This window comes from Balaenoptera musculus, chromosome 1 (genome assembly GCF_009873245.2).
Source record: "Balaenoptera musculus isolate JJ_BM4_2016_0621 chromosome 1, mBalMus1.pri.v3, whole genome shotgun sequence".
NCBI classification, from domain to species: Eukaryota; Metazoa; Chordata; class Mammalia; order Artiodactyla; family Balaenopteridae; genus Balaenoptera; species Balaenoptera musculus.
This window is the reverse complement of record NC_045785.1, coordinates 113,819,418-113,846,108: the sequence shown is the minus strand read 5'-3', so window position 1 is coordinate 113,846,108 and position 26,691 is coordinate 113,819,418. Positions and strand designations below refer to the sequence as shown.

General features: G+C 54.1%; 1 protein-coding gene across 5 annotated transcripts in view; it reads left to right on the top strand.

Moving 5' to 3' along the window:
• MEF2D (myocyte enhancer factor 2D) overlaps nt 1-21,714 on the top strand; it is a 33,907-nt gene extending 12,193 nt beyond the window's left edge. The window contains exons 2-13 of one of the 5 annotated variants that reach the window (XM_036829812.1): nt 4,361-4,462; nt 4,607-4,798; nt 5,414-5,617; nt 7,152-7,289; nt 8,339-8,549; nt 8,768-8,824; nt 10,469-10,659; nt 11,155-11,175; nt 12,434-12,563; nt 16,487-16,700; nt 17,180-17,486; nt 17,821-21,714. In XM_036829812.1, coding sequence (XP_036685707.1) covers nt 4,745-4,798; nt 5,414-5,617; nt 7,152-7,289; nt 8,339-8,549; nt 8,768-8,824; nt 10,469-10,659; nt 11,155-11,175; nt 12,434-12,563; nt 16,487-16,700; nt 17,180-17,486; nt 17,821-17,832 — 1,539 coding nt within the window. In that variant the 5' untranslated portion in view covers nt 4,361-4,462; nt 4,607-4,744 and the 3' untranslated portion in view covers nt 17,833-21,714. Of the gene's footprint in view, nt 1-4,360; nt 4,463-4,606; nt 4,799-5,413; nt 5,618-7,151; nt 7,290-7,346; nt 7,482-8,338; nt 8,550-8,767; nt 8,825-10,468; nt 10,660-11,154; nt 11,176-12,433; nt 12,564-16,486; nt 16,701-17,179; nt 17,487-17,820 lie in introns of all 5 variants that reach the window. The other 4 variants (XM_036829820.1, XM_036829804.1, XM_036829839.1 and 1 more) reach the window with 4 other exon arrangements.
• The last annotated feature ends 4,977 nt before the right edge of the window (nt 21,715-26,691 follow it).

The window sequence follows — 26,691 nt, the reverse complement described above, 5'->3', positions numbered from 1 at the left end:
TTCTCTGCAACCACCCTTCTCCACAGACGGTGGGTCTGCGCCTGCCTCCCTGGGGCTCAGCCCAGCTGCCATCCTCCTCCCTCTTTGCTCCTTCTGTCTCTGTTGGGGGAGGCCCTATCTCTGTCTGCTCCCACTTACTCCCCAGGAGGTCCACCCTGCCCAATCCTGTCCTGCCAGCACTACTCCGAGTAGGTGAATCAGAATCAGAAGCAGCTGGAGTCTTCGAGGGGGTACTTTTGGTGACAGGGATGCTGCCAGCCCAAGGAGTCACAGCTGTGGCCTGAGGTCAGGATTGGGTGGGCCCTGGGGCCATCCGAGCAGGAAGGCCATCCTGGATAACCCCGTCTCTGTGGCAGCCCTAAGCCCTCCCAAGCCTTTGGCCTCCAGGAGAAGCAGCCAAAAGCCAGGTCAGTCATCTGGGAGGGCCTCCTAGAGGAGGAGCAGGCTGGAAAGGGGAAGAGGAATGGGGCCGGCCCAGGCGAAGAAGAAAAGGCTCACATCTGGATAACAGATGCCCAGGCCTCTGGCTCCTGGCAGTTGGTTAGGTAATTAGGAAGAGAGCTAATTAAGGAGGTCCAGGTGTTCATTAAAATCTCCCTAATTGGATAGGAGGGAAGCTTGGACAAGATAGGCCTCCATACCTTGGATAGGGTCAGTTTAGGGTTCATTGTGCCCACCCAGGCCCCAGCCACCCCTTTTTCCAAAGTAAGGGCTGAGTTCATGTTCTTGCCCCCAAGCCTTCCAAGACTGCAACAGTGTAGAATGGATAGCAGAAGGGGAAAGAGGTGAGTACAGACTGAGCCTCCTTTGTAGGAGGGCTCCTGGTTAGATAGGAGGAAGGACTGCCCAAGGTAGGGGCATCTCCTCCTCTGGCAGTGTTGGCACAGAGGTAGGAGTGGCAATGGGGAAGGCGCCATGGGAACGTGGAATCATAAAAAGTGCTTTGGGCTACTGGGTATAGATGAGGCCTGGTCTTTTTAACCCTGACTTTGCTCTGTCAGAGGATGCTCAGTGGGTCTCTGTGGCTTCCCTGTCTTCTCAGCCCTGATCCCTCTAGCAGCCCAGCTCCCCCAGCATGAGGCGGGGGTGGGGGTGGGGGTGTAGGAGATCAGCCAGGGAGCTGGTTGCCAGGTGACAGTTGCCTAAGCAACCCAGTCCTCTCCATCTCCATGTGCTCAGGGCTGCTCCTTAGAAGACTTTAGAGTCTCACCCTCTGTACCAACCAACCTGAGGGTAGGGAGGGTTGAGGACTGGAGTAGCAGGGGTAGTTGGAGGGTAGGTGGCGTCCAAACAGGCAAGCTGCCGGCACAGCTGGGAGAGGAAGAGTTCTGTCTCCACAGAGGATAGAGTGGGAGGAGCTGGTCCTACAACAGAAGTTAGACCACAAGAAGGACTTCTCACAGGGTCACAGTGATGAAACAATCCTTTCTTCCTTTCAACAAACATTTCCCAAGCTCCTCCTTACAGGGGATAGAGTGGTGAAGGATACAGATGTGGTTCCTGCCCTCATGAAGCTTCAGTCTCATAGGGGAGCCAGGCATTAAATAGAAGCACAGAATTGTAATTATTTACAATCATGATAAGTGCTAGAAAGAAAAGAACAAAATACTCTGAGAGTCAGTAATCTTGGGAGAACCAAAGGAATGAAGTTAGATTGTAGGAATGACTTTTCTGAGGATCGTGAGAGCAAAGAGAGGGATCTCTCCCAACTTCAAGGAGGAGATAGCATTGGCCTTATATAAACTGGTAGAGGTTACCTCTCAGCAAAAATTTGCTGATGAACGAAAGGTGGCGAGAAGGAGATAGTAAAATGGGGGAGGGATGCAAGGTGGATACTGTGAGCCAGCGGAGGGTGACAGTGACTGCATTTACCAGTCTAGACTGGGGTTTTCAAGGCCAGGCCAGAGAATCCCATTTAAAAAGCCCTCGTCTTGAAAAATTAAAAAAAGAAAAGGAAAAAAAAAAAAGCCCTCTTCTTAGCCCTCCCTTGCCCTCAGTGTGCCCTCCCCGCCTTCTCTGCCAAACCCGTACCACTGCAACTCTGGAAAATACAGCCTTTGGATTGCACTGGGAGGCGGGGCAGCCGAACTCCTCAGGCTGGAGCCTTTGCAGTGGCGTGTTTGGCAGAGATCGGGGTCACAGACGCGGGATGGGGTGGCTGGAGCTGGTTCTGGGTCCAGATATCTGCTCAGCCAACTCAGGGTTGGCTGGGCTGGTGATGGTGATGTCCTAGGGCATGTGTGAGGGTGGACAGTAGGAGGCCCGAGGCCCATGGAGCACCTTGAGGATAAGGAAGAAGGGAAGAGGGTTTGAAGATTTCTCCCTGGGGAGAGAGAGAGAGGTGTGGAGGGTCCTTCTGGGAGTGGGGAGGGGGCTACATTGTTTTCTGAAGCTGCCTGGACAGAGCAGAAGCTCTCTTTCCAGCTGGGCTAGGGAAAGCCTGAGGGAAAGTCCTGATAATGGGAAAGGGTGGGGAGGGATATTCCTGGCTCCTCCCAAGTCCATAGATTCCCTGCCTTCCCTCTCTGCTTCCCTCTATGGCCAAGATGCCAAGGCTGAACTTTGGCATCTACTGTGGAACCTTGGGGCCCACGGTTGAGTGGATATGTGAAGGCTAGAGAAACTCAGCAGCCACTGGAAATGGGGGCTGGGGAGGGGGTTCCTAATTACAGGTGTCTCTGTCGTCAAACACCCACCCTCTGCCCAGGTTGGTTGGGGGGAGGTGAGAGCCCACCTTCCTGGACTCTGTAGTGGGCTCTCTGGCAGGGACTCTGTGGAAGGGGAACTCTGGAGAGGAGGGCTGGGCTTCTGTGGTCTGGGCTCCTCCCAGGACCCTATCAGAGTGGCTTTAGAAAGCGTGGGCCCCATGCCTACTGCCCCTTTCCACCATCTCCCACTATTCCATCTCTGGAATCGCAGAGCCAGAAGGGCCCTGGGGTCAACTTGTGCCTCCATCCTTGGCCCTTCCAGTCCCCAGGGGCTCACCCAGCCTGTTTAGGTGCTACCCACACCTGAGAGCATGCACCTTTTCTGGCTCAGGCTGGGCTGCCATCCCTGTGCCTCCTTCCACCCTGTGGTACCTCACGCTGTACAGTGCAGGGCCTCCATTTGCCTTCCTGGCTCTTTAATTGGAGCTCTTCACCCAGTGGGCCATGATGGGTTTAGAGGTGTACTGAGACAAGGATCCCTCCACCTGGTGCCTGTGTCCCCCTGGCTGCCAGCAGCCTCTTTCCTGTCTGGCACTGGTTCTATATTTTCTCTACATGCTCTGAGTTGAGCAAGGTTGGGAGGCAGTGCTCTTAGACTGAGCTTGGGTTCTAGACATGCCCCACTCCTCTAGAGCAGGAGTTGGCACACTGTGACCCATGGGCCAAATCTGGCCACGCCTGTTCTTATACATCTAGTGTTACTGGGGGCACAGCCACACTCGTTCTTTTAAATGTGTTGTCTACAGCTGCTTTCATGCTGCAGTGGCAGAGTTGAGCAGTTACAACAGAGACGGTATGGCCTGCAAAACCTGAAATACTTAACTATTTGGCTTCTTTTTTTAAAAATATTTATTTATCTATTATTTTTTTTTTTGGCTGAACGGGTCTTAGTTGCGGCACGTGGGGCCTTTCGTCGTGGCGCGTGGGCTCCAGAGCACGTGGGCTCTTCGTTGCGGCACACGGGCTCTCTAGTTGAGGTGCGCGAGCTCAGTAGTTGTGGTGCGAGGGCTTAGTTGCCCCGCGGCATGTGGGATCTTAGTTCCCCAACCAGGGATCCAACCCGCGTCCCCTGCGTTGGAAGGCGGATTCTTTACCACTGGACTGCCAGGGAAGTCCCTATTTGGCTTTTTAAAGAAAAAATTTACTGACCTCTGGTGTAGAGGGGTGGTTGGTTGGTTGGTTGGTTGGTTTATTTAAAGCAGCAGAATCCTTTCTTCAAAGCAGAAATTTAGGCCAAGGCCCACTGAGTAAAACAGATTGGGGTAGAGGAGCCCTGGTTAAAGGGAGATAGGGGTTCTGCAGCCCAAGCCCTACTTCGGGACTCCAGGCTCCAGGGTTCCATGAGTCTGGTACGAGGACCACTGCTCTAGACCTGCTCTGGTATACTCTTGAGCCAGGGGTGCAGACACACTCCCATTCTGGCAGCAGGTACACCGGGCTAGCTGTTCACAGCCTCGGCGGGTGTTCACTCGGCACGTTCTCTGCACCGGGCTCCGTATGGGAACCACCATCCTAGGCCAGCGGGGCAGCTGGCGAGCCCAGGTGTCTCTACTCCTGGTGGGCTCTGGGGAGAAGTGAGGGGGTGGGACGTTCTCTAAGACCCAGACCCTTAGGAGCCAGGGAGCTCCCTGACTGTGTTCTGTCTGACCTAGAACCTGAGGGCAGCAGTGATGGTGTAGAAGGAGCCTGGAGCAGAGTGCTGGGCCCTGAGTGAATTCCATCTTGTGCCTGGCTGTGGCATGCCATCACCTCAGGTCACCACCATTTCCTTAGTTTGTGGATGGGGCTCAGATGCTACCAGCCTCTCACAGGGGTGCTGTGAGGCTGGCCCGTGTGCCAAAGGAGCAGGCATGAGGGTCGCCAGGGCTGACAGTCCTCTTGTGACCCTCCCCACCCAGGAGGCTGTGCAGAAGGTGTCCTGCAGACCATGAACTGAGTGCTGGTCCGAGACTGTTCATGAGCACAGTGTAAGGTGTGCCGAGACCCGCCACCCAGCGATCCCCTCCCCTCCCTGGCACTGAGGATCCCCGGAAAAGATGGGGAGGAAAAAGATTCAGATCCAGCGAATCACCGATGAGCGGAACCGACAGGTGAGGGGATCCTGGAGCTTCACGGAGTGGATGAGGGCAGGGAGCTGGCCTCTGCCTCCACTCCACTTCCAGCCACTCCAAGAAGGCTTCCCGGAAGAAGGGGGCTCTGGAGTCTGTTATGGAAGGGCAAGGGCTGAGTTGGGAGAAGAGGAATCCCCACCTCCCTGCAGCTCTTAGGACCCTGTGTCCTAGAACCCCAAGACTCATCTGCTGCTGCAACCAGGCAGACCTGAGCCCCTACGATATGCAATATGCAAACCTCGGGCCGCACCCAGGCACTTCCCCTTTCCCAAGATGAATCTTTCCCCTCCTCCTACCCCAAGGGAAGCGCCTGGAAGCTCCTCTTTTCTCCCTCCCTAACCTCTTTATAGCCCCCAGCACAGAGGTGTGGAGTTCTGTCCATCTGAATTTCTCTGCTTTCAATGAATTGGCCCTGGGCTGTGTCTTGGCCACGTGTTGGTAGAGGGGTGCTGGCCTGTTCCTTGCCCAGACCAGGGGCTCCTGAGAACAGGGTTATCGTGAGGCAGGGGCTGGCTATGTCCAGCTTCCTGTAGGTGGGACTCCTGGGCAGACCTTGACTGAGCCAGACCTGGCCGCCCACACGCCCACCTACAGGTGACATTCACCAAGAGGAAGTTCGGGCTGATGAAGAAGGCGTACGAGCTGAGCGTGCTCTGTGACTGCGAGATCGCGCTCATCATCTTCAACCACTCCAACAAGCTGTTCCAGTACGCCAGCACGGACATGGACAAGGTGCTGCTCAAGTACACGGAGTACAATGAGCCGCACGAGAGCCGCACCAACGCCGACATCATCGAGGTGGGCCCACGCACGCGGACCCCACCCCCGCCTGCAACTGCACACCACGTGCCCATGCAGCATGCACACTTGGACCTGCCCGTGCACACACACATGTACACCTGCCCCTTGAAGCCCCCTCACCTGTGCACACACACATATAAACCCACATCCTCTCCTACAAACCCCGGGCCCGAGGAGGAAGGAGGGCAGTGAGGTAGATGTCAGATGGGGCTGCCCACCCAGCCCAGTCCCACCCCAGCCCTCTCTGAGCCGCTTTCTTCATGTCTGTCAGGCACAATATGACATCTCTGCTCTGTCTGCTCTCAAATTCTCTCTTTCTCTCTCTTTTCCTTCCTTCTCCATCTTTTGATATGCTCCTGCATCTGACTCTTCCTTTCTCTGTCTCCCTCTTTGTTTCCATCTCTGCTGCTCTGTCTCTGTCCCTTTGTGGGTCCCTGTGGCTCTATTTTCTGTTTCAAAGAGAGCTGACATTGTAAACCATTAAAGGACGTGGGCTTTGGAATCCAGCTCTGGCCTTTACTGGCTGTGTGGCCTTGGGCAGGTGGTTTAGCTTCCCAGAGCCTTGGTGCCCACCTCCACGAAATGGGGCCAGTGCCTGCTTTGAAGGGTTTTGTGTGAATTGAATGAGACAGCCCAGTTCCTGCTTCTCACACCGGGGGTACGGGACCTGTGCCGATGAAGAAGGGTGCCTGGGAAGCCACAGGCCTGCCTTCCTGGAGCGAGACTTTCACTCCACAGATGTGGGAGAAATTCCTTTATTTTTATATTAGAGAAAACAGATTTACTCTAAACTAGAATGTAAAATTCACATTCATTTTCAAGACAAAACAAGTATCTGTGAAGATGTTTTGAGCATGGAGAGGTCAGCTTTGGGGTCTCCTCCACACCACCAGGTGTGCATCCCCTACTTTGTGTGGGTGCATGGGAGAAGCTGTGGCCTTTGCTCTAGGACAGCGTACAAGGTGGTACATGGTAGGAACTCAGTAAATGCAAAGAAATGTTTTGTCTTTCTCCCTCTTATTCTTCTACCTCTCTGTCTCCATTTCGATTTCTCTTTCCCCTTCTTCTTCTAAGCAGAGCCCAGGAATTGAGCCGGGCAAAGTCAGCCCTGACGGCCTTGCGCTGGAGAGCGCTCTGTGCCTTCTGGCTGGGGCTCACCTAAAGGGTGGACAGGCACAGGCTGCCTCAGGGCACCAGCCCCTCAGCTCATCCCCCAGAAACCCCCCACCCCACCTGTCGCCTTGGAAGCACGTGTCTCTGTGCCGGCTGCATTCCCTGGGTTAGGCCCGCCTTCCACGTGACCCTGTATTCTGATGCCTCCCCCCACCAGCCACACGGTCACCCAGTGCCCTAGGAGGGGAGGGTCACCCTGAGGGAGGGGGCTGGGGGGATGTTGGGAACCCTGAGGTATGAGGTGGTGAGAAAGTAGGAGAGTCTTAGGGAAGGGCTGGAAGGAACGCCCGGGGGGGGGGGGGGGGGGTCGGGGCTGGGAGGACCCTCACCCCTGCTGACGGTAGTGGTGCGGTTACAGACCCTGAGGAAGAAGGGCTTCAACGGCTGCGACAGCCCGGAGCCCGACGGGGAGGACTCGCTGGAACAGAGCCCCCTGCTGGAGGACAAGTACCGGCGCGCCAGCGAGGAGCTCGACGGGCTCTTCCGGCGCTATGGGGTGAGCCCCACTCACTCTCTCTCTGTTGGCCCCCCCTTCCGGCCCCTTCCCCCCCAGGCGCTGCACAAGAAGCACAGGGAATGTGAGAGCCCTGAGGTGGACGAGGTGTTTGCCCTGACCCCCCAGACGGAGGAGAAATATAAAAAGATAGACGAGGAGTTTGATAAAATGATGCAGAGTTATAGACTGGCCGTGAGTAGTCGCATGGAGGAGAGCCTCCCTGTGGTGCATGGTGTGGCTTCGCGCCCCGCCCCGGCCCCCGGCTGCCTCTGATGGATGTTCTGCTCTGAGCCATGCTGGGGCTATTGGTGACCACTGAGGAACCTCTGACGTTGGTCGTGATAAACCCGTGACCCTTGCTGAGACTCATCTTGGATGGAGCATAAGCCGGGAGAGGCCTGGAGTGTCCCCCTCACCAGCGAGAAGTGTGTAGATGACCTGAGATCCTTAGATGACAGGAAAGTAGAGAATGTGCTCTTTGTCCAGATTTGTTTTGGGGAGAGGCCCCTTTGGGCTTGCTCTGACACCCCCCAGCCCAAGATACTCAATAGCACTGTCAAGGGGAGGCAGAGACTCCTGCTGAAGGGGAAGGCAGTGAGGTGGGTGAACGCCCTCTGCAGCAGGCAGACGGATGAGAGACGACAAGTGAGGTGACGCCCCGACCCACGCGCTCATCCTTAACAGCTGTGTGTGTGAGTTTGGGTCTGTACTCAGGGCCTCTAACCTGCTCTCTGTGTGTCCTGCCTGGCTGAGGACTAACCCACCTCCGCTAGGGGGGTTCCTGGTGTCCCCGGGTCTCTCTGCAGTGAGCAGAGCCTTCTTCTCATTCTCTGGGCCAGAGCTGGATCCCAAAGCACTCCAACCAGCATACTTCCTTGGCGGGAGTGGCAGGCATGACTCCAGGGGGTTCCAGAGCAGAGAGATCGAGCTACTGGCCCAAGGACGCACAGCCCAGAGACTAGAGGAACCCTGGCCTGCCCTCCCAGGCAAAGTGAGTCCAGGGTAAGGGGTCACCCTGGCCTGACCCTGCCTCTCCATCTTCTGTCTAGTCAGCTGTCCCGGCCCCCAACTTTGCCATGCCCGTCACGGTGCCCGTGTCCAATCAGAGCTCACTGCAGTTCAGCAATCCCAGCGGCTCCCTGGTCACCCCTTCCCTGGTGACGTCATCCCTCACGGACCCACGGCTCCTGTCCCCCCAGCAGCCAGCACTACAGAGGAACAGTGTATCTCCTGGCCTGCCTCAGCGGCCAGCCAGCGCAGGTAAGTGATCTGATAGGTGGGTAGGTGACGTGGCAGTGAGGTGTGGTGAGACTTTGGGATTCCGTTTTCCACAGTGACTATTTCCCTTCACCCACCACAGCACTCTCCCATGTGTGTGGTTCCAGAGGGAAAGGACTGTGGCTCCCAGTGAGTCCAGTTCCCAGGACTCACTCTGGAAGAGGGTGTCCTGTCGGCTTATGGTTCTCTTTTTCCTCCAGGGGCCATGCTGGGGGGAGACCTCAGCAGTGCTAACGGAGCCTGCCCCAGCCCTGTCGGTGAGTAAAGCTGCCCTTCTGCCTGGGGGAGCGCCAGGGTCTGCCTGCTCGGTGGCCTCAGGTGTTCCAGGGACCGAGAGGGACCTAGATTAGGGGACAGGAAGATCCCAGGGCCTGAGCTGGATGTAGTGTCTGAGGATTTTTAAGCCCCTGGATTTTTTTGTCTGTAGCAGTGATTGGTGTGGATGATTGGCAGAGATGTAGGCTCAGGGAATTCTGGGCAAACTCTGAGAACTGACCAACATTTCTAGTTGGAGGAAAGGTTCCAGATTTTTCCAGTTCAGTAGGGGGGGAGGCGTCTGGTTGGGATCTGGAAGATAGGAATAGCTGACATTGGCGACAGATAAGAGGCACAGACTCACATGCACTTACACACGTACGGACATTTTCTCACTCTTACGGAAATATCCAGACGTTAGATGTGCACTTGTAAGCACACGTCTATAAACCACAGAAGAAAGGCTGCTCGCTCCATGCCACCCTGCCCCGCCAGCAGCTGACAGCCCCTCCTGCCCTGCGCCGTTGTCCGGCTGGTGACTATGACTTCGAATGTCACCATTGACGTCACCCCAACATTCCTGCCATTCCCGGAGTGATCCGGGAACTGGGATGGAGGCAACCACACGCTTCCAGGGAAGCAGTGTGCTCTCAGGGCAGAGGGCGAGGTGATACTTCTGACATTGGGCACCCCCACATCTCTGGGTTTTAGAGTTCCCCAGCTTGGCCCCAGGAACCATGTACTACCTCCTTGGCAGCAGTTGTGTACGGGGGCAGGAAATAGGGGGAATGGGTGAATACCCCTCCCTCTCCAAGGAAAGGGCCAGAGAAGTGCCTGCAGACCTTAAGGGAACGGTGATACTTCTAGGCCCTCAAGCACAACACGTAGAAAGTGGTTGTGTGGCCCTGGAGAAGTCATCGCACCTCTCCCAACCAGCGGTTGGCAGGTGTTTCCTCGTCTGTAAATAGGGCTAATGATACATGTCCTGTCCGTCTTGCAGGGTTAGTGTGAGGATAAATACGATGATACGCGTGTGACGGCCCTGTGTTGGTTATGGAGTGTGGAACAAATGTAAAAGATGGTTATTCTGCTTGTTATCAGCAGTCGAATTTTGGTGGCAGCTATGTCATCAGTCCCCCAGTTCCAGTAACACCAGCACTGCAAGTGAATGGCTCGTCTTTTTCCCAGAGCTACAGGCATCTTGTCATGTGCTTATCCAAATCACAGCATCCCGAGCTCAAGGCGAGGGGAGCAGTCTGAGTGGTTGATTTGCCCTCGTGACCAGGATCCACACTGAGTCTCAACTTCCAGGCTGCCACCCTTCTCCAACCTGCGTCATTATGGGCCCAGTTGGGGGCAGGTGCTGGACTTCCTGTCGTTGGAGACCAGCTCCTACTACCCAGTCCCATCACATGTAGCTTAGAGGCAGGGGGATGAACCCAGTGATTGAGGAGTAAGGAGTGTTCTCCCCTTACTCCCAAGACAGGGTGGTTTTAGGGGAAAATTAGAGAACTCAGTAGCCAGTCAAAGTCTGAACATGGCTTTGAGAAGTTCTGGGTGACAGGAGTATTGGTTTGGGAGCAGTTAACAGGGCTAAGTGGTGGGTCCATGTTTTTCCTTTTACCCTCATCTCTTCACCTTTCCAGGGAACGGCTACGTCAGTGCCCGGGCTTCCCCTGGCCTCCTCCCCGTGGCCAACGGCAACAGCCTAAACAAGGTCATCCCTGCCAAGTCTCCGCCCCCACCCACCCACAGCGCCCAGCTTGGAGCCCCCAGCCGCAAGCCTGACCTGAGGGTCATCACTTCCCAGGGAGGAAAGGGGTTAATGCATCATTTGGTGAGTGGGGTGTCTGGACCGAGGGCCAGGGGCTGGGGAATGGGAGAGTGGGGAGCAGTAGGGTGGGAGGACAGAGCCGACTTCTAGCAGGAGAGATAAGCAGCAGTTAGGACTTCCCTAGAGAGATCGTGGAATCGTGGCTTTTTATGAGCTCTTCCTTCCCGAAGGGCCTTACAAGAGGTTGGAACACAGAAGTACCGGTCTCAAGGGCAGTAAAAAGGGACAGGAGGTGGGAGAGAAGGTTCCGTGATGATGATAGGAGGATGATCAGAGGGATTTGCCTCTACAGCAGAGGGATGAGGATTTCCTAACTGGTGGGCATTGGGATATAGCATCTTCTGGAAATCAGTCAGGACAGTGAAGAGCCCTGCCCTTCTAGGCTGGAGAGCCATCCTGCTCCGATGCAAAGAGGTAGATGGCTGTGGGGGCAGGGGCGTGAGGGGAGGGCAGGGGCCAGAGACTGAACCATCCCCTTGGTTTTATTTCTGCTCCCAGACGGAGGACCATTTAGATCTGGTAAGTGAGGCTATGAGATGTTTGCTGTGGCTTTAAATTCTGGGTTAGCCCATTGCTCTGCGGTCCCCCAGCATGGAGTATGTGTGTGCCTTTGTCCTTTCGCCTGTGTGTGTAGTGTGTGGTGTTTGTTTATCTGGTTATTTGCCAAGAGCTATGCTCAGTGCCAAGTGGGATGCAGAGATGAACGGGGTGGGGGCGAGGGGCTCATATGCATGTGTATGTACCTGAGTGTCCGTGGATGTTTTCATGGGATGTTGCATTCATGCAGACGCACCTTTGTGTGTGTGTATGTGTGCGCGTGCACGCACACGTGCGCCAGTGGAGTGGGCCTGCCTCAGGCCTCAGAGGTCCCATCTCAGTGTATCCCAGGGTGCCTGGATTAGGCCCTTGGACTGAGGGTTGGACTGCGCTTGCCCTCTGACTCTACTCATGCCCACCCAGGACAGAGACCTCCTTAGGAGGGATGCCAGCCAGACAGGAAAATCGGTTTTCTAGGGAAAGCTGAGGCCCAAGGCAAGACCAGAGTTGTCCTTGGTCGGGGGCTTCCCTGCTTCCCTGTGCCTCCTGGTGCTCCCTCCTGCACGCAGCCTGTCTTACAGACACTCAGAGGCATACGCAGCGCTCTTCCTCTGTCACACATATACACGCTTACATACTCACCCTCAGCCAGGAGTGGGGCGGGGGCTCCTCCCTCCCGAACTCCCTGACGGGAGGCCAGAGAGGCTGGAAAAGGCAGGCAGGCTTTGGCGGCCAACACGGCGGCAGTTACGGCCCCAGCGTGGAGTTGGAATAAACAAGTGACTCAGTGGCAGATGGAGCTGACAGCCCTACACACGTGTGTGCGTACACGCAGGCACACGCCACGCCAAGCCCTGCATTCCCCTCACAGATGCTAGCACACTTCTACCAGGGCGTGTGCTGCAGTGTGACGGGTGGAGGGTAGACTCTAGGGGGACTAACCAGGAGAAGAATGGAGACAGGGCCCATGGCTGGTGTTGGGGCCACAGGGCCAGCATATGTACCTTCCTTTTCGCATGTGTGTAGGCGTCAGTGAATCTGTGTGTGCATGTCTCTCTCCATGGATCTCAGTGTCTCTGTGAATGCACCAGTGTGTGTTTGTGTATCTGCGGGGCCTCCATGCTAAGGCATCCCTCCTGGGCCTCGAGATTCAGGGACCCCAGCTTGTCCTTGGAATGGGGGGCCTGGGTAAAGCAGCCCTCCCATTGGCCACCTCTTGACAGACTGTTTTCTCCTGCAGAACAATGCCCAGCGCCTTGGGGTCTCCCAGTCTACCCACTCGCTCACCACCCCAGTGGTTTCCGTGGCAACACCGAGTTTACTCAGCCAGGGCCTCCCCTTCTCTTCCATGCCCACCGCCTACAATACAGGTGAGTGTTCATGTGACATGTAGCTGTGTGCCCTTGGCCTTGGGGCACAGGAGGGACCAGAGAAGGAACATGAGGTATTCTCTGGGGGATGCCCCAATCTGAGGAGGGCCATTGATTTGGGGTAGCCCCTACCTAATTAAGGTTGCCAGATATAGCAAATAGTAACATCGGATGCCATTCACATGGTGATGGTGTTACTGGAACTGTCTCAAAGACATACTTGTGCAAAAATTATTCATTGTTTTGTCTGAAAATCAAATTTAAGTGGGTATGAGTATCCCTTATTTTTAAATAGGACCTAATGGAGAAGGAAAACCCTGTCCTTGGGGAGCTCCCATCTGAGGTGGGTTGAGCAGCTGGGTGACTCGGGCTGACCAGGGTCGGGGAGTGGGGAGGGGAGCATGCCGAGGTCAGCAAGGCTTCCTGGAGGAGAAGAATGAAGGAGTGAGGGAGAGACAAAGACAGAGAGAGACAGGGAGGCTGAGGAGGCCCGAGAGGAAGCATGGTCAGGAAGATTTATCCAGCTTTCTGGGAAAGCCAAGTAGGGACTCCAGGGCGGGGCGGAGGAGGAAGAAGGGGATCTCTCACCCTGATGTTGGCTTGGTCGAATGACGAATGACGAGGGGGAAAGGGAGGAGGAGGTCTGATGAAAGTGGGGGAGGGGATCTGAAGGTGAAGAGTCACTTGGAGACATGGGAGAGACCTCTGGGTAGAAAAATTCAGAAAGGACACCCAGTGCTTGGGCCATCCTGGGTCCCCAGGGCTGTCCTGGCCTCTGTCACCCACTCACACCCTCCCAGGAACAGTCTGTGACATTTTCAGCCATTCTTGCCTGCATTCCAAGCTGCTGTGTCAGGAAGGACTTCCCAGTGCGGAAATGCCTTGTCACCTTGTTTCAGAGCATCGATGTGGCTGGGAACCTGGTCTGTTTCTCCCACTGAAGAGGCTTCTGATGTTCCCCAGCTTTTCTCACCTGTGAATGGCTTGCATCAGGGCTGTTCTGTGGTGAGATCAGACTAGACCAAAAGACCCCTAAACTTCTCCCCACTCCCCAAGCCCACATTCCAGAGTTGAACCATGCTAGGTAGGTCCCAGACACCAGTACAAATACCTACAAAATCCCACCTGTTCCATGTGTGTAAAAATCCAGAACCCAACCCTGTGTGTGGGAAAGCCCTTCAGGGCCGGTAAGAGAGCTGGAGGAACTGCCTCGTGTTGAGAGGCCAGACCCTGGCATGTGGGTCGGTGTCCAGATTTTATCACCTGGGTGTCTTGTGAAGTACCTCGTCCCTTGTGTGTGCTCCCATGTGTGTACCCACTCCCAAGTTATCATGTCCTTGGGCAGCTTCAGAGAGGACCGCTTCAGATGGCCGCACCTTCGGGGGCCAGTAGGAGTTCTCATCTCTGAGTTGTGGGGGGACAGGAAGTCTCTGAGGCCCTTCTAGCCCTGCCAGTGGGGGCGGTTGGTAGAGGGCAGCACAGGCCACTTTTCAGGAGCTGCTGTTTATTTGGGAATCCCATGGTGGTGGTTTCCTGCCATCTTCTCAGGTCCTCCACCAGTCTCTGTGAAGCAGGAGGCAGGTTAGTGGGTGTCAGTGAACCTGGGACAGGCGCTCAGCAAGGCCAGACTTCAGACTCTATTTGTCAGTCTGGTGTGAAAGCAGATTCTTCTGACCCTGGGCCTGCCGTTGGAGCCCTGCTGGGAAGTGTTTGGGCTTTCTCACATCCTCTCAGAAACCAAGGGCTCCAGTTCCTCTTGCTGCAGGAGTAGTTAAGCAGGCCTCGGTTTAAACAGCAGGTGTTTTCAGGTGACCCTACATATATAAACAAATCCCCAATGAACACATTGCTGTTTAGTTGTTCACTGTTTAAGTGCTTGGCCCCAGTCCAAGTTCCGGCTGGGGGTGATCTGCCTGTGGTAATATCATGGATAAGGGACGCACCTGGCCCCTTGTTGACACTGGCTGCAGAGGTCTGGCTGTGGTCGCTCTAGGAGCAGACCGAGGGGCCTGCTGGGGAGCCAAATCTCCAGGTAGACAGGGCTGGAGTGTGGTGGGAAAGTGCAAGACTGGGGTTTGAGTCCCTACCATTCACTGGCTGGGGGACACTGCACTGTTCAGGGTTGGTTTCCTTGTTGTAAAATGAATGTTGTAAATAGTTGGTCGTAGGGGCCCCTGTCTGCCCTTGGTCTGCTTTTTAAATGTAAGCATCTCAAAACTCCTGGCTAATTAACATTGTTATGAGACCAGAGGCAAGCGTGGACCATCTATAGAGTGAGATTTAAAGGTAATAAAGAAGCCTGGGGTCTTGTCTTAGCTCTGCCATTGGCTTTCTCTGTGACCTGGGGAGAGTTCCTCAAACTTGAGGCTGCAGCCGCCTCATTTGTAAATTAATAATAACAGCAGGTAAATCTTTTGATTATTTATCATGTGCCAGACACTGTTCTACATACTTCATGTGTATTAACGTGCTCAGTCCTCATAGCAGCTGAGTGATGCGGGCAGGATTATTGCCTCCAGTTTATGGACAGACTAAGTAACTCGCCGAAGGTCGCATGGACTGTAAGTGGAGGTGGCCAGGAGGTTTGACCCCATCGCTCATGCCCTTCACCTTACTGTTCTATTGCACAGATAATCCTGTCTTCCCTGCGTAAAGACAGACGGCTGGAGCAAATGGCCCCTCACGTAGGAGCCACGTGGTGTAGCGTTGGGAAGACTGGCGGGTGTGCCCTCCTCATCACACCACGGTGCAGTCGGCCTGTGTTCCTCAGGGAAGGCGTTTTCTAAACTGTCCCAAACAGGCTGCGGCATGAAACATAACAGAGCTGTGTAAATTGTGAAACATTTCATGGTTCTGTTTGTTCTGTGACAGTGCAAACATCACAGTTTCTTCATTAAGACAGAAATTTTGGAAAACAACAAGTGCCACCTCATGGGGAAATCCGCCAGAACCTTGGCCAGTTGCACCGCAGGCCTGTTTCACTCACAGCCCCTCTGCTCTTGTAGGCCCTTCTGGGTGGCAGACGTGCGTCCTCTGTGTTTATGGGCACAGCAGCCCGAACGCTTGCTGCTACCTATTTCTGCCTGTTTTATGTGTTGACAGTCTTCAGGAGACTCAGGGACTTTGAGGAAGGTGGAATGGTAGTTACAGTCATTTGCTTCAGATGCGCCATTCACCTAGCATTTCCCACCATTCCCCTCTAATCTCAGAAAGGCTCTTGAAGACTTGGCAGTTGAAGAGATGACAATTAGACATATACTAGACCTTCCCTACCTACCTTTCTTCCCCTTCTTTTTTATTTTTTTAAAATTTATTTATTTATATTTTTAATTTTGGCTGCTTTGGGTCTTCGCTACCGCGCATGGGCTTTCTCTAGTTGCGGCAAGCGGGGGCTACTCTTTGTTGCAGTGCGCGGGCTTCTCATTGTGGTGGCTTCTCTTGCTGCGGAGCATGGGCTCTAGGCGCACGGGCTTCAGTAGTTGTGGCGCGCGGGCTCTAGAGCGCAGGCTCAGTAGTTGTGGCGCACGGGCTTAGTTGCTCCGCGGCATGTGGGATCTTCCCGGACCAGGGCTCGAACCCGTGTAACCACTGCACCACCAGGGAAGTCCCTCGCCTTCTTTTTTAAAATTGACATTCTAAAAGTGATACCTACACATGGTTAAAAAAAAAAAAAAGTTAAACACTATTTTAAAAAACGACCTCTCTTTGCATCCTGTTAAAAAGCAGCACCTCGTGGTTATTAAGATTTACGTTTTTTTGAGTGCCATCTTCACTGAATTTGTATGGGCTTACTTGATTATTCACATCTGTCGTTAACAACTCCCCCCATCCTGATAGTCCTGGAGGCGGCTCCCCCATGGGAGCCTCGGTCCTCTCTCCCACTGCAAGAAGCTCACCCGCACCTTCTTCCCCACCCCGTGCAGATTACCAGTTGACCAGTGCAGAGCTCTCCTCCTTACCGGCCTTCAGTTCGCCTGGGGGGCTGTCGCTAGGCAGTGTCACCGCCTGGCAGCAGCCGCCGCAGCCGCAGCAGCCGCCGCAGCCCCAGCCGCAGCCGCAGCCCCAGCCGCCCCAGCAGCCCCAGCCGCCACCTCAGCAGCAGCCCCACCTGGTCCCCGTGTCCCTCAGCAACCTAATGTGAGTCCCGGGGATGCCCCGCCAGTGTTGGGGAAGGGGGAGCTGAGGGGTGGGAAGAGGAGGGGCCTCTTGAGAGCTGAGATCCCTTCGAGGTTGTCTGTCATCATTGGACAGCACGTAAGCCACTAAGCGGCAGCCCTGGAGTCCCCTGTTGAGGCCTGGGAGAGCCGTCCTGAGCCTTTCCCCGAGCCAGCCCGGGGTTGGGGTGGGGTGTGGGGCCCTCCCAGCTCTGCAGAAGACGACATGGGATGGAAAGACAACTCATGTGACTTCTTTTCCTTCTTTTCCCTTCACTTGGCCCTCTCTCTCTCTCTCTCGCTGCCTCTGTCTCCATCCACTTGCCTCACCCCACCCCCAACCCCCATCCTCTCACTTCCTGTCCTCTCTCACTCCCTGTCGTGTGACCTCCCATCACTTTTTCTGTCCCTCACCTCCTCTATTTCTGTCCCTTGTACTCCATGCCCACTGCCTGTCTCCAGCCCCGGCAGCCCCTTGCCCCACGTGGGTGCTGCCCTCACGGTCACCACCCACCCCCACATCAGCATCAAGTCGGAACCAGTGTCCCCAAGCCGTGAGCGCAGCCCTGCGCCTCCCCCTCCAGCTGTGTTTCCGGCTACCCGCCCTGAGCCTGGCGACAGTCTCAGCAGCCCGGCTGGGGCCTCCTATGAGACGGGGGACCGGGATGATGGACGGGGAGACTTCGGGCCCACACTGGGCCTGCTGCGCCCAGCCCCAGAGCCTGAGGCTGAGGGCTCAGCTGTGAAGAGGATGCGGCTCGATACTTGGGTACTGTAGCATCACCCCTCTGGTCTGCCGTTGTCTGCTACACCCAGGGACTGGCCCATATGCCCCCAGCCTGTCTCAGCTCCCACCTAAGAGGCCCTGTGGCCAGCTAGCCCTTCCATCAGCCCTTAAGGGGCAGCACCGACACCCTTTCACCCCCACCAAGGGCCCATCTCCCCTCCCTCCAGCATCAGTCCTTCTGCTCGAAGACTGCCTCCCCTCAGAGCTGGCCCTGCCACTAGAATCCTGGCCCTACTGGGAGAGGGACGTGGGGGGCACATACCCCGTAGCCTGGGCCACGCCCTCACACCCCCTTCTCCATCTCCTCTCTTCACAGACATTAAAGTGACGGTTCCCACTCCCCTCCTCTCAGCCTCCCTGATGAAGAGTTGACAATCTCACCGCCCACCCCTCCCTGTCCTGGGCTCCTCCCGCTCGACCCCCACTTCCTTTCTTGTGCTCCGTGTCCTGTTGACGGTTACATTTGTGTATAATTATTATTATATTATTATTATTATTATATTTTTTTTAATTTGGATTCTCGCTTTGGAGAGGGGGATGCTCCCATCCCCTCTTTCTGCACCCCCCACCAGTTTCACTGGCTGGGAGGCTCTTTTTTGCGGGAAGGGGGGGACACTTTGCACGTTGTACACATATGCTGCAGGAGGGGGTGGGGGGCCCGATAGGCCTTGGGAAAGGACAGGTGCCGAGCCCTGCATGCGGGGCCCTCCCACCCCATCCCCCAGACAGAGGGAAATAACCAAAAACTACCAAACAACAAAAACCCCTTACAATAGACTGAAACCCCAAAGTCGGCCTCATGGGTGGTTTTGTGTTTCAGGGGGAAAGTGAGGCAGAGGTTCTGAAGAAGGTCTCTGCTTCTCGGCTGTTCCTGTGGCCACAGGCACATGGGGCAGAATACCCAAGCCTGGGCCCCAGAGGCCCCTGCACACACACCACACACTCTCACCTGGTTATTGTGGGATCTGCACCTCCCGGGTGTGCGGGTGCTGGCTGAGGCTTGGGGCTGGGAATCGAGGCTGGAGGGGGAGGGGCTGGAGGTAGGGCCCCTATGAAGCACAGTTGGAGAGAAAGACACAGAGCCATGAGGAGAGGGCTGAGGAGGGGCAGAAGGGCTGGGGCAGGGGGTGAATTGGGGGCCCCCTCCCTTCCCCAGCACTTTCTCTAAGATACACAGTGCAATAGCTCCCCATCCCTCAGTTGACACCAGCCCCGTAAAGCTGGCCACAAAGCGCAGGGAGAACTGGGGAGAGTGAGGTGGCTCAGCAGGAGACGGCCTCAGGCACCCCGGGGTGCCTGAGGACTGGAAACCCTTGCATCCAGGGACTAGCGTGAGTGAGGGGACTTGCTCTTCCTTGCACGTACACATACCCAGAGGAGTGGACGCTGGGGTGGTGTGTGAGGGTGGGAGAGGGGATGGAGAAGGTCCGCAAAAGGCCTGCCTCCCTTCTTTCCTCCTTGGCCCCTCTCCCCAGCCCTCCTCCCAGCTCCTTCCGCTCCTGACCCCACCTCCCTGCTCTTGGCGCCCTCATTGTCTCGCTACCTCCTGTCCCACCACCCCCAGGCCGCATCCCACCTTCTGTCTTGGCTACTGTAATTGTAAATAGCAACCTTTGGAAAACGTTAGCAGTGTAACAGTCCAGGAAACTGTTTTTTTTTTTGTTGTTGTTGTATTGATATGAAATGAGATTCTATTTTTGTCAAAGTATATTGTAATAATAATGACTCAAACGGCCCGTACTGTACAGATGAGATTTTTCTGCTGTTGTTCTTGCTCCCCTCCCCGCCCCCAAGTCCGCCCTCTCTACTGCCTCCCCAGTGGGGGCAGCCAAAGCGTGGGGTCCTGAGACCCCAGGCTGGATCACAGATCAAACTGGAGGGGGCAGGCCCCCGGCCCGCAATCCACCACTACCCCCTGCCCTAAGGGGCCTGTCCTGGGGTGACATGGGCAGGCAGACTGGGGCCTGCCCCACTCCTTCACATAAGAAGCCCAGCCCCTCTGCCCAAGGGGTGCAGTGCTCCCTTGGGGTTTCATCCTGGTGGGAAAGTAGAGTTAGACAAGGCCTGGTTTTGTGGTAGGCGACAGACACTCTGCCTGCCTCTACGATCGAGCCGCTTGCAGTATTCCGACACTTGATGCAGGGAAGGAAACCAGAGCAGAGGGGTGCGTGTGACCGCACAGGTACCCGAGTGTGTTTATGAGGGCATCTGGTATTTATGTGTCTGAGTGTACCTTTGTATTTATGTGTGTGTGTGTATGGTTGCATGGGTGTACCTTTATGTGTGTCTGAGCCCGTCTGGGCATGTGTGTGTGAATCTGTGTGAACTGAGCTCTGAGGGTGTGTGCCTGTGTGTGTGTGTGTGTGTGTGCCTGAGTGTGTGTTTACAGAGGGACAGATGGCTCTTCTTGCAGCCACACAGCCCTGGCTTCCAGCTCTATGACCCTCCTTCCTGAGCCCCACTCTCTTCTTCCCTGCTGCATCCCCTGTTCTTACCCTCAGCTCTAATATGTTTATACTTCACTTGGGGATCTGGCACTTGGCCCTCTTGGCTTCTCCCTATAGCCCTACCTCTCCCGCAGCTCCACGCACAATTGTTCACCCAGTGCCCAGGCCTTTATACCCAGCTCCCTTTCTTGGAGTACCCTCTTCCCCCCACACCCCCTCCTGCTTTCAGGATGATACTCAAGTTCCTCTTCCTCTCTGCAGCTTTTTGCTCACCTGGGCTGTGATCCTTCCTTACAGCTTACCCCCCAACTGCTGATTGGGCACACAGCATGCTCAGTCTTCCTGCACGTTCCTAGAGGGAGTGTCAAGAATCGATGAGGCTTGATCAGGACCTTGAAAGAAGCCAGGGTGTAGTCTTGTGCATGTATGCATGCATCCCCAGAGCCTTGCCCAGTGCCTGGCACATAGCCAGCGCTCAACAAATGCTGATTGGGTGAAAGGTGAATGATAGGTGCTCAATAAACGTTGAATGACTGGCCTTCCCTTCTCAGGCTATTCCCGCCATCAGTCTGCCCACCTTTCTAGGCTGGGCTTGGCCACCATTAAACATGGGGTCGGGGTGAGGGCCCCTGCAGTTCACGGTGCAATATTCACCAGTTTTGCCCTCTGCCTTGTAATGGCAAACCTGGCTTTTGATTACCATGTGTGGATGTGTGTGTGTCCTTTTCTCTCTATCCCTGGGGGCAGGGGGTGATCTGTGAATGAATATGTGACATTTCTGCAATTCAGTATCCCGAGGTTTCTCTTGGGGGTAGGGGCCCCTGGCCGGCCTGATGAATGGGTCTCTGGGAACCCAGACCTCAAGTGGGGACTTCATTTCTTCTTCCTCTCACAAGCCAAATTTTCCTCCACCCACTCCTTCCTCCGAAGAACTGGGCATTTGCCAAAGTAATCACTGGAGTCATCCAATGCCCCTCCACTCCCCAGGTTTCCCACAGCTTTCAGGGATAGTGGGCAAGAGGACCTCCCACACATACACACCCCCCCAGTGGAACACACCATTTCCCCTCCCCCCAGCAGTGCACTCAATGCAGCGAGACTGACCCCTGACCCTTATCCAGCCCTTCCCACCTTGGACAGGAAGGAAGTAATGCACCTTCTCTTGCTGATTATTTATTTGTTTGGAGAGACAGAAATGATGTAAAAGTGTATCTAGAAATATCTATATCTATATATTTTTAACTGACTCTTTGGAATCCCCTGGGGTGGGGTGGGGGTTGAAATTAGGCTTTCACGGAGGGGAGGAGACATGGAGCCTGGGAACGCTTCATCTCCCCTCTTGCCGCCTCTCCATCCCCTAAGCAGTTGGTAGAAGGAATGGGATTCGTAGGGGGGGAGGGGGGCTGGAGTGTTATATGGAGAACCTGGATTCTCTCTGTCTTCCCCATTCAAGTCCCAGAGGGAAGGGGGGAGGGAGAGGGAGGGGAGACAGGCCCGGAGGTGCCCCATCCTCAAACCCGACAATCACCCACACTCCTAGGGCTCATCCTGGGTCCTGGGGAGGGCGAGTCCAAGTGTGTGACTGTTGATTTGTTTTCAATATTTCTTTTTGTGCTGTATGGTGATGCTTTCTTAGTATTCTACACAATAAGAAAAGACAAAGTCCTCGAGATTCTTATGAGTTTTGTTTGAAAACTCTTTCACTATATTTGTTGTAAAGAGGTTTACTATTAAAAGAAAAAGAATACACGTTTCTGATACTTCGGCCTGGGTTCTGGATTTCTTTGGTGCGGTCGGCTGAGGAGGGGAAGGAAGGATCGTGTGGCCCTGCCAGGGTGGGAGTCCAGAGCTCCACCTCAGCAGGAAAGAAGGGCGGTTAGCCTGCTGGGCGGACACTCGAGATGTCTGAGGTGGGGTTTTCAGGTGAGAATTTCTTCCAGGTGCTCTGTCAGAAGCAGAAGCAGCCCCAGGACTCAGGAGGGTTGTCTGGTTAGAAGCCAGAGGAGGGATCCTGGGACACAAGAAAAACAAATACCACTCAAGGCCAGGTCAGGAACAGATGGAGTGTGCGTGGAGGAGGAGGAGTGTGATAGAGGACCTTCAGCTACGGAAAACTTTTCCACAGCAGAAACTTGCCCAGGCACTATGTTAGGCACAGATGGATTCCACCTTCACGGCCCCCCCAGAGTTCCCTCCCGAAGGGGCAGCTGCCCTACCCCTCCCTTTTGAAGCGCCCTCTAACAGTGCCAGGAGCCTCTCCCTGCCCTCCTCACATACCCCAAAGGGCTTCCCCACCTGGTGCCTTTCTGCAGAGGTTTGGCAGGGGCTGGTGGCTCTTGCTCCCGTAGCCGTGTGCCCTGCACAGCTATGCTGTAGGGCAGATGCAGGGGCTCTGGAGGGAAGTGCATAGGGAGGGCCTGGCTCACTACTAACAGGGTTTGGCCACTCCTCTGTACTAGGCCCATGCTAGGTGCTGCAGAGGCAGACATGGAGTATGAAGGGCCCACATAGGATGGTGGCAACAGGCCTGCAAATGCCTAAAATCCACAAACCGTGGTTTTAATGCTTTGGTTGCTGCATATGCAGGCACATCACAGAATGTCTTCATTCCTTGGGTTCCTCATCTGAAAACTGCGGTCATCTGTACCAGTCCTGCCTCCCTCTCAGGGTCATTACAGATTTTGCTTCACTTCTCCCTCAGCTGGAGCAGAGGTGAAAGATGCTGAGCAGGAAAGGGTTAAGAAGGTACTATCCTCCGGATGAGGTTCCCTTGCTGGCTGCCTGTGACTAGAACAGCCTTGACCTAACACAAATCCTGAGCAGAACCTCTCTCCTTTGCACATCTCATACACTCAAGACTGTTTGGCCTCACCCCTCCTTCTCTATAGGCATCGGCTCCTGATGTCCTGGGTAGGCATTACTATTGCCCACAAATATCTCCTGCCCTAGTCCGCTTCCTGGACACATAGAAGATTGTATTTCCCAGTCCCTGTGTAGTCAAGTGAGGTCATCAGACTAGTTCTGGCCAGTGGACCGTACTGGAAGTAATGTGTGTCACTTCCAAAATCAAGCTGGTATGTGATTCTCCAAGTGCTCTTTCCCTATCGTGGCAACTGTGGAAGCATGTCAAAGCAGCCTGGATGGCTAAGCTGCCTTAAGGTGATGTCCAGCGCCACAGTGGACTTTGTGTGAATGGCAAATAAGTGTGTTATGTTAAGCCACAGAGATTTCAGAATTGTGTCTGCAATATAACCTATCCTATCCTGATTAATGGAGTATCCATTCACATTGGGACAACCTTGAAGCCCCATCTACTGCATACCCGCTGTGGTGTGGTATAAAGATCTCTGGACTTGGCATAGTCCAGAACTTGTTCAACTCCTAGTTCCGTTGCTTACCAGCTGTGTGGCCTTGGGTAGTCACCATCTGCCCAAGCCACTGTTTCATCAACTGTAAGACAGAGCTAATAGCTACCTGTTTTCTCTAACCCAAGCCTTCGCCTTCTCTAATCCATCCTCCCATCTTTGGCACAGCACTGATCAGCCAGCACCTCATGGGTCTCTACTGCCCACCGAATAAGCCCAAACTCCTGGGCAGGGCTCCCAGGGCCTTCAAAGAACTGACACAACCTCTTTTCCAGGCGTAGTCCATGCAACTCCACTGCACGTCCCTTGGCCACTAGGGCAACCACGCAGTACAGTCCATTCCTTGACAGACCCTTTGAGTCTTCAGTCATGCCATCCTCCTGTCTTAAATGCAACAAACATTTATTAAGCACCTGCTGTGTGTGAAACTCTTTGTTAGGTATTGGAGATATAGAGAGGAACAAGACAGCTCCTGCCTCTCAACTCACAGTTAAGCGGGGACAAGAGAGAAGTGAAGCAACAGTTAACACTTGAGTCAGCAGGCTGCATTAAATGACATGTAGGAAGGCTGTAAGTGGGCTGTGGGATCAGAGGAGGAGGCACACCGAAATCCGAGCCAGTACAGATCAGGGGAGGCTACTTAGGGGAGGTATTTGAGCTGGATTTGGAAGACATGTACAAACGAGGGCAGGGAAGTCATTCCTGGTAGCCGGAATAGTGTGTAAAGTATGGAGAGAAAATGGTGCATTCAGGAAATCAAATACTGTGGTATGGGTCAAAGGTATAGCAGAGAAAGCTGAAGAGGTAGGCGGAAACCTCACTGTGAAGGGCCTTGATTGCCATAATTTGGATTTTATTCTGCAGGAGATATTTGGTCATCAAAGGATTTTAAATAGAGGAGGGACTTGATCAGATTTGCACTTCAGAAAGCTTCCTGCCAGTATAAGCTCCCTCAGACAGTAATGCTGAGAACCAGTTGGAAGGCAGGCAGAATTGAGGTCCAGTCAGGGTCCTTTGCAAGTGAGAGGATGAATTTAGTAAATACTTAAGAGGTAGAATAACAGGACTTGGAAACTGCCTGGTGAGGGTAGAGGACGAAGGAAAGGGAGGCGAGTCAACGACTCTCAAACTCATGCTTGTACTACTGACTGGATGGTGGTGCTGTGGCGCCAGACAAGGCCACCAGGTACGTCCGAAGGAGATGAGTTTCGTTTCAGATGAACTGAGTTGGAGGTGTACGTGGAAGCCCTCGTATGGTATTGACAGATGGTCATCCTGTCCAGGCCAGCAGGATGAGGTCACCCCATGGGTAGAGAGAAGGTTTTTATGAAGAGGGAAGCCATTCATAGTGTTGGTCACCTGTGAAGTCGTCGTCCTTGGGACATGGGAACTCCAAGGACCATGGAAAAAGGCTGGAGGGCGGGGCAAGGAGAGACTCATAAAGGGCCCCAAGCTGCATAAGAGTTTGAGTTGTATAGATCAGAAGAACCAGAAATGTATTTATCTGTGATCTCCTAACTTCATTAAAGGCCTGCTTGACTCATTAGTCTTGTTTTTTTTTGGCCGTACCACATCTGGGATCTTAGTTCCCCGACCAGGGATCGAACTCACGCCCCCTGCAGTGGAAGTGCAGAGTCTTAATCACTGGACCACCAGGGAAGTCCCTTGACTCACAAGGCTTGTGCTAACCTTGAAAAAGGGAAAGCTCACTGATGCATTCTTTGGGGCATCGAAAGTAGAGAGGAGTGTTTTGCTCCCCAGGGGTAACTGCACAGTCAGGTGTGGTGGACCCGGTGCAACCCTAGAGGTCACTGGTTTTCTTTTGATAAGGAGAGATAACACTTCTTTACTAGATACCTGGAGGATATTCCAGAGGAACTACCTGGTAGGCAGCTGGATGAATGAAGCTGGGGCTCAGGCCAATGCCTAGGCCAGAGACAAGAGAAAACTTGTGAGACATCAGCCGAGAGAGTACCTTAACTTCTTCAAGACTCAGTCACTTCATGTGTAAAATGGGTTGCTGTGAGATTTAAATAAATGTTACAAATTAATCACTTGAAACCATTCCTGATCCATAATAAGTGCTCAATCACTGTTATTATTTTTATTACTGCTACTTGTCAAAGACATGAAAATAGATTAACTTACTTGGGTAAGAGGTTCTATGGGCAAAAAATAGGGCTCTACATGCCTATTTCTTTGAAAACTTTCCTATCATTCAAGCTTTTACTCCTACAACTTTCCCTCCATTAAACTTTTCCTGATTTCCCCCATCCTACCCAGCTGGCTATGATATCCTTCTCTTATGAAGTGTCTTAGGAATCCGCCCCTTTTTTATAGCTCCTACCTCATTCTACCTGAAACTGTAGGTCCTAGCTTCTATTTTCTCTGTACAACTGGACTGAAAGCTCTTCTTAAAAATTCACTGTCTCACCCATTTTTGTGTCTGGCTCAGTGCCTGGCACACAGTATGTGTTCAGTCAGACTAAAATGAGATAATGCATGTGAAAGTGCAGTTCATAAACTGAGCGCTACAAAGGGTTTTTTTCCCCTCATGGGCGTGGTAACTTTCTGCAGCTTCTCTACTTTCCAGTACCAGATCCAATGGGGCTGAGGAGCGTGGATTCCCGTTTCTTCTAGTTATCACTCTACTGAAGAATTAGCACCCAGTGGGCTCCCATCCCCAAAGAGGTGACTCTTGGGAGGTGGGAAGCAAAGGGTGGTATCTGATTGTTCCAGCCAAGGAGGCCAAGCAGTTCCCTGTAGCTCATGTTCTTGTGACTCACCCCTCAGTCCCATGGGCTAACTTTTCCAGCCTTGTGATTGTGGAAACTTGTTTCAGGAACAGCAAGCGGATGTGAAAGGGACATAAGGCGACCCCACCCCAGGCTCCAAAGTGGCTCCTACTAAGCCAATACAGACTGCTTGTTTCTGATTGCAAACTTAAATCATTCAGTGTCATTGCCCGGCTAGGGGGCATGTCCAGTGCCCTACTCTATTTCAGTTGGTAAACCCTAGGCCCAAAAGGAAAAGCTGGCTCTCACGTTCTTTCCACAGCGCAGTTTCCAAATAGGTATAGTTCATTTGAGCCCAGGCTTTACTGCTTCCAGTTGGATTGACTTGCATTTACCCACCCCACCCCCCTTTGCTTTGTCCCCGTTTCCACCTGTTTACAGCTCTTAGGCCTCATTCGGGCACTTCGTTTGGCTTGAGGTCCCCGCCTTCGCAGTGTGGCCTCCCAGAGTCACTCCCATTGTCACTCCCATTTACTGCGCATCAGCCGCCATGTGCCCAATAAAAGCTGGTGACGACGCCGAGGGCCCAAGAGCGAAGGGAAAGGGGAAGAGGAAGGGGAAGGGCCCCGCCTACACGGAG